Below are 7,500 nucleotides of genomic sequence, written 5' to 3'. Positions count from 1 at the left end.
GCAGCAGCAGTAGTACTAGTAGCAGCCACAGCAGTACTAGTAGCAGCAATAGCAGTGCTAGTAGCACCAGTAGCAGGACTAGTATCAGCAATGACAGTATTAGTAGCAGCGGTAACAGTACTAGTAGCAGCAGTAGCAGGACTAGCATCAGCAATACCAGTACTAGTAGCAATAATAGCAGTACTAGTAGCAGCAGTAACAGTACGAACAGCACCAGTAGCTGTACGAGCATCAGTAGTAGCAGTACTAGTACCAGCAGTGCCAGTACTTGTAGCAGCAATACCAGCACTAGTAGCAGCAGTAACAGTACGAGCAGCCGCAAAAGCAGAACTTGTACCAGCAATGCCAGTAATTGTAGCAGAAATACCAGCACTAGTAGCAGCAGTAACAGTATGAGCAGCAGCAGTACTAGTAGCAACAGTAGCAGTAATGGTAGCAACAATAGCAGTATTAGTAGCTGTAATAGTAGCAGCAATAGCAGTATTAGTAGCTGTAATAGTAGCAGCAATAGCAGTACTAGTAGCAGCAGTAACAGTAATATTAGCAGCACTAGTGGCAACAATAAAAGCAGCAGTACCAGAGATACTAGAAGACATACCAGTACTAATAGCAGTAATAGCAGTACTAGTAGGAGCAGTAGCAGTACAAGTAGCAGCAGTAGCAGTACTTATAACAGCAATGCCAGTACTAGAAGCAGCAATACCAGTACTAGTAGCAGCAATAGCAGTAATACCAGTACTAGTAACAGGAGTAGCAGCACTAACAGCAGTAGTAGAAATACTAGTAGTAGTACTAGTTGCAGCAATACCAGCACTAGTAGCTGTACCAGTAGCAGTAATAGCAGTACTAGGAGCAACAGTAGCCGTATCAGTAGCAGTACTTGTAGTAGCAATGCCAGTACTAGTACCAGCAATGCCAGTACTAATATCAGCAGTAGTAGTAATACCAGTACTAGTAGCAGCAACAGCAGTAATACCATTACTAGTAACAGGAATAGCAGCACTAATAGCAGCAGTAGCAATACTAGTAGCAACAGTAGCAGTGCTATTGCAGCAATACCAGCACTAGTAGCTGTACCAGTAGTAGTAATAGCAGTACTAGAAGCAGCAGTAGCAGTACTTGTAGTAGCAATGCCAGTACTATTAGCAGCAATGCCAGTATTAACATCAGCAGTAGCAGTAATACCATTACTAGTAGCAGCAACAGCAGTAATACCAGCACTAGTAACAGGGATAGCAGCAGTAGCAATACTAGTAGCAGCAGTAGCAATACTAATAGCAGCAGTAGCAGTACTAGTTGCAGCAATACCAGCACTAGTAGCTGTACCAGTAGCAGTACTAGTAGCAGCAACAGTAGCAGTACTAGTAACAGCAGCACTAGCGATGCAATACGTTACGCCCCACAGAAAGCGCCAACAGCAATCGATATGCCGATCTCTCAAGATGGTCCCGACTTCCTAAAAGAGTCTGTCGAGAAAGGAGAGCCAGCCTTTAAATTTGCTCTAAAAAAAAAAAGGTAATGGTTCCTGGCTGGCCTCGAGCAATCACAAACCGGAAAATCTCCGTGTATATGTAAATTCCGGCGTCGCAAGCATTTCTAGCTTGAAGGGAAGGAGACCATAAAGAACATTTTGCTCTGGCCTTTTCTTTGATATGCAAATTCCCCATTCGGCATATTCGGTTTTACTAAAATGCGGAGGTGAACAGCAAAACAGGGCCCGTGGCTCTCTCTCTCTCTCTCTCTCTCTCTCTCTCTCTCTCTCTGTCTGTCTTTACGTCTAGTACTCTCCCTATTAAATGGATTTAAGCCAGCGGGGATATGCTCAGATGTAGGGTTTAAAAACAAGTATTTTTCCCTCGAAGATTTGACCCCTCTTTGGATATGTCTAAATCTATAGATGTTCGGATTCCGAATCTCTCTCTCTCTCTCTCTCTCTCTCTCTCTCTCTCTCTCTTTGTGCCCATACATAAATAACAACCATAAGTGTATATACGCTCTCTATCCCTCTCTTTTTCTTTCATTGTATACATATTCATAAATATATATATATATATATATATATATATATATATATATATATGTATACAGTATATATATATATATATATATATATATATATATATATATATATATATATATATATATATATATATATATATATATATATATATATATATAGATATATATTTCTGAAAAGATTGGTATTTTGTTATTCAAGGGAGGCATAATACTTGAATTGGACAGAAATATTCGTCTCTGATTCTAAATGAATAAAATAATAGTTGAAAAGATTTATATCTTCTGATTGAAAGAGCGAAACTTTCTGGGTTTAACAGACGAATTCCCTCGGGAAAACTTCTTTTCTAAGTTCAATCAATGATTGATAGTTTTATAAAACAACGAAACAAAATGATAATTAAGAAAGATAATTATAAGAAATGTGACTGGTCTTTGGAGTTTTCTTAATAGGGTAATAATTGTAATCTATTTCAAGTATATTTACGCATTTTATTCTGTATTATGAATTTGGAATTATATGTAAAATTTACTATTTAACGTAAATTTTCACAATTTTTCAAATTTATGCATATGGAATTAAATGTATACTGTTTTGTATATTGACAAGAATGATCCTTTCCCGCATTAACATTCTTAAACATTAACATTAGAGAAAGAGAAAACTAAATAAAAACAAAAAGATAAAAAATTAATTCATTATTAGATAATGTCAGGAAGATAAAAGGGCCAGGATGCATCACATTAGTCAGAGGCACCTTTGGGCGACACCAGCGAATTGCAACAATTAATCAATAATCACCTGATGGGAGAAAGCAAAACATAATCCTCCTTATCTGAACGATTTTTGTCGCTCTTCTTTTTGGAAACCAACTTAAAAAAAACCATGGAATTTTCCAAGAAGAGAGAACTCACATTGATAGAATACCATCTGGCTCATCTTTCATGATTATCTATTCCCCTCCCACGGACCCCGTCCATCGCGGCCCTCGCTTACCGCGGTCCCGGTCTACGCCCCCCCCCCCCCCCCCCCCCCGGTGGTCCCCGTCTACCTCCCCTACCCCCGCGCTATTCGCAACCTCCCAACCCCAGTCCCCCGATGCCAATTTTTTAATGGCCATTTCTTTCTTTAGTCGATGCATCAATTGGAGATTCGCACATTTCCTGCTTTCAATCTTTGAAAGGGCTTTTACTTTCTCCAGGGCGAGGATCCCTGTAATCGATTTATTTTCCCTGAAGACCAAGATGCTTCACCTGGCGCTAATAAATTTCTCGAAAACTTTCGTGCCGAATGTTTGCTAAAAGGGTTTGCATTATAATTTTTAGATGAATTATCTGGTATTGATTTAAGAACGTGAAGACAGAGATTGTGTATTTAGATGGGATCGATTTACTGAAATTTAATGAAGATTTTTTAATGATTATATTAGATAATATAGTTTTTCTTTTTGCTAATGGTGGATAGCAAGATGGCAAAATGGAAGTACAAATTATTATTATTATTATTATTATTATTATTATTATTTTTATTATCGCTATTATTATTATTAATATTATTATTATTTTCATTATTATTATTATTATTATCATCATCTTCATCGTCATTGTGTTAATTATTATTATTATTATTATTATTATTATTATTATTATCATCATTTATATTATTATTATTATTATTATTATTACTATCATGTTAATTATTATTATTATTATCATTATTATTATTATTATTATTATTATTATTATTATCCAAGCTGCAACCCAAGTTAGAAAAAGAAAGTAACACAGATCGGGGAACGACAATAAAAAAATAAAAAAACTGAAAGTACACAATATAAGAACTAAAACTTTAGACATTACCATATAAGAGGAAAAAAAAAACAAATAATTGATTAAAAAAAAAAAAAAATAAGCCAAGCTGGAACTCATAAATCAATTCTATTCCCGGTGATATTTCTCCTCATTTCATGAAAGGTTATCAAGCCTGGAAGCCGCAAATATACAGCAAATATGCAGGAAAGTGACGTTTGCAAATCAGTACTTATAGTCAATATTTTTTAGCGAGGCAGATTAGCACCGACTCGCAGTGGTGCCCTTTTAGCTCAGAAAAGTTTCCTGATCGCTGATTGGTTGGACAAGATAATTCTAACCAACCAGCGATCAGGAAACTTTCCCGAGCTTAAAGGGCACCGCTGCGAGTCGGTGCAAATTCACCTCATTAAAAGAAATTGACTATAGTTGATTGATAGATGAAAACCAGGGTGTCGGTGAGACTCGAATTCACTCTATAAGATGCAAAAGCATCACTCAGTATCTTAATAGATTCCTTGAAATAGCCATTTAAAAAAAAAAAAAAAAAAAAAAAAATCAGGAGAGCAATATTTTCTTAGATCTTTTAAAATGTCGGTGATCAATCTATTCTGAAGAAGTGTTTTAATTCTCTCATTCTACTTTGTTTTGAGTATTGCTCTGTCTGGTCTTCAGCTGCTGATTCTAATCTTAATCTATTGGACAGAAACTTACGGTCTAGTAAATTTCTTATTCCTGATCTAGATATTAATCTTTGGCACCGTCGTTCAATTAGTTCATTATGCATGTTGCATAAGATTTTTCATAATTCTATCCATCCTTTACATTCAGATCTTCCTGGACACTTCCATCCTCTCGTGATACTAGGCAGGCAGTTAATTCTAATAGCCAGGCCTCCTACATCATGTGGCTCAATACTACACAGTATTCTACAAGTTTTATTCCAGCTGTTACCAAGTTGTGAAATGATCTTCCAAATCGGGTAGTTGAATCAGTAAAACTTCAAAAGTTCAAAGTTGCAGCAAATGTTTTTATGTTGAACAAGCTGAAATAAGTCTGTTTATAGTTTATAAATGACATATCTGTTTTGACGTTGTTACTGTTTTTAGAATGATTTATTGTTTTTTTCTCATCATTTATTTATTTCCTTATTTCCTTTCCTCACTTGGCTTTATTTCCCTGTTGGAGCCCCTAGGCTTATAGCATCTTGCTTTTCCAACTGGGGTTGTAGTTTGGCTAGTAATAATAATAATAATAAAAATAAAAATAATAATAATAATATAAAATTCATGAGCAATACTTTCTTAACCCTTTTAAACCATCGCTATGAGTTTTTCTTTTTTTCTTTTTTGGCGATGTAATTTCAAGGAATCGTATTTGTTTGTGCAGTTACAGGAAAAAAAAAAAGTGAATATTTACGTGAAAAAAGTACATTAAAAAGAAGCAAATAAGGAATTGCATTTGGGTGTAGAGTTACAAAAGTAAAAAAAAGAGAAAAATATTTCGGGAAATAATTATAATACCAAAAAAGAATTAAAGAAGTAACAATGTATGGTTACAAAAGTAAAAGAGAGGCAATCAGAAAAAAATGGTTATACTAAAAAAAAAATGAAAAAATAAAGTAAATAACGATAAGTAAATGTACATATCAGTCATCTTATTTATTATTTGTCAAATCAGAATTACCATTGATATTATTAGCAAAGATTCTCATTGTTATGGTAATAATACTTCGTCTTAATAATCAATTTAAATATTCAATTATATTCCTTGTATATTACCAGGAAGCTTGTGTATGTCCATAAATCCAGTTACCAATACATGGAAATGTGTGTGTGTGTGTGTTTGTGTGTGCATGGCATGAGGAGGGGGGGGGGGGGTATGTACTTATCCTTCTCGGTATTGGACCTGCTTTATTGATAAACTATATTTTCTTACCTTCGACCAATTGATTAGACTAAAATTGGAGATTCTATCAAGCGACGATATTCTTATAATAAAGCGAAACTATTTTTCGAGTTTAAATTGATTATCATTATTATTATTATTATCATTATTATTATCATTATTATTATTATTATTACTTGCTTAGCTACAACCCTAGTTGGAAAAGCAGGATGCTATAAGCCCAGGGCCCCCAACATGGAAAATAGCCCAGTAAGGAAAAGAAAAGGGGAAAAATAAAATACTTTAAGAAGAGTAACATCATTAAAATAAATATCTCATATATAAACTATATAAACTTTAACAAAACAAGAGGAAGAGAAATTAGATGGAATAGTATGCCCGAGTGTACCCTCACGCAAGAGAACTCTAACCCCAGACAGTGGAAGACCATGGTACAGAGGCTATGGCACTACCCAAGACTAGAGAACAATGAGACTAGAGACTGACCATATATACATGTGATCAGCACCCAAGGCCCTACGCCACCCAAGCTAGGATCAGGTAGGGCCAGGCAAGGGCTGCCGATGACTCAGCAGATAGACCTATAGGCTCTTCGAAACCCCCAAATCCTTAGCCTACCAAGGATGGTGAGTTTGCAGCGACCAAAGAAACTAACGAGTGTGAGCGGGAATCGAACCCCAGATTGGCATTCACCAGTCAGGGACGTTACCATATCGGTCACCAAAACCCAAAATGTATAATTGCGGCGTCAAGTAATCTCTTTCGATTTCTATTTGAGGGGGATGGGGAGTGGAGGGGGGGAGGGGGCTGTTCCAAAGGTGGAAGAGATGAAAGTCCTCCAGATGAGAAAAATAGAAGTTATGTAGATAGAATAGAATTTGTCTTGGTCATAGCAGGTTTTTTTTTTTTCCATTAATTATTGCATTGTTATGGAAAGCACCCGTTATGTTATTTCAGTTGATCGACACTTCTCTAAATATCTCTACTCGTTTCTGTATTCAATATGCGGAATAAATGGATGGATTAGAATGAAGGACCATTTATGAATGGCAAAATGAGCGTGTTCTCATAAATATGATAAAAGTACGGTTGACTTAATAGCTATGTTGACCTAACTAAAGGTCTCAAGGTTTAAAGGTCGTTCATGAATGGCAGAGGCAAGGGACAGTGACGTTTCCGTATCAAGCAGGACAATGCCCTAGAGACTAACCATATATACATTCTATAAGCACCCAAGTCCCTCTCCACCTTGACAGGACCAGGCAAGGCCAGGCAATGGCTGCTGATGACTCAGCAGATAGATATCTAGACTCCCCGAACACCAATTCCTTAGCCTCACAAGGATGGTGAGGTTGCAGCGACCAAAGAAACTAACAAGTTTGAGCGGGACTCGAAGTCCAGTCTGTTGTTCGCCAGTCAGGGACGTTACCACATCGGCCACCACAACCCTATGTGTGAGTTCTCATTGATGATATATACTGTATACTGTACGTATTCACATATACAGTATATGATAACAGTATAATTGACTAAGTAGCTATCTATGTGTGTTTTCTCCTGATATGTACATATCCACATAAATATGATAAAAATAAGGTTGACTTAGGAACTATATGTCTTATCATTCATGATATGTATATTAGCAAAAATAATATCAAAATACGGTTGACTTAATAGGTAAGTCAACGATTAATTAGAAGCTCTTATAGAAAAAGAAAAAGTCAAGAAAAATAAAAAAAAGTACAATAGAAGTAAATATAAGAGAAC

At 35.9% G+C, this 7,500-nt stretch overlaps 1 protein-coding gene and 1 long non-coding RNA gene across 2 annotated transcripts in view; one reads left to right on the top strand and one right to left on the bottom strand.

Moving 5' to 3' along the window:
• Positions 1–1,460, top strand: part of LOC137650441 (serine-rich adhesin for platelets-like) — an 11,560-nt gene extending 10,100 nt beyond the window's left edge. Inside the window, exon 2 of the mRNA XM_068383670.1 lies at positions 1–1,460. This exon is cut by the window's left edge and continues 929 nt beyond it. Coding sequence (XP_068239771.1) covers positions 1–1,460 — 1,460 coding nt within the window.
• Positions 1–7,500, bottom strand: part of LOC137650676 (uncharacterized) — a 432,764-nt gene that overhangs the window by 323,996 nt on the left and 101,268 nt on the right. The window lies entirely within an intron of this gene.

This window comes from Palaemon carinicauda, chromosome 12 (genome assembly GCF_036898095.1).
Source record: "Palaemon carinicauda isolate YSFRI2023 chromosome 12, ASM3689809v2, whole genome shotgun sequence".
In the NCBI taxonomy this organism is placed as follows: Eukaryota; Metazoa; Arthropoda; class Malacostraca; order Decapoda; family Palaemonidae; genus Palaemon; species Palaemon carinicauda.
This window is presented reverse-complemented; position numbering and strand designations above follow the sequence as displayed.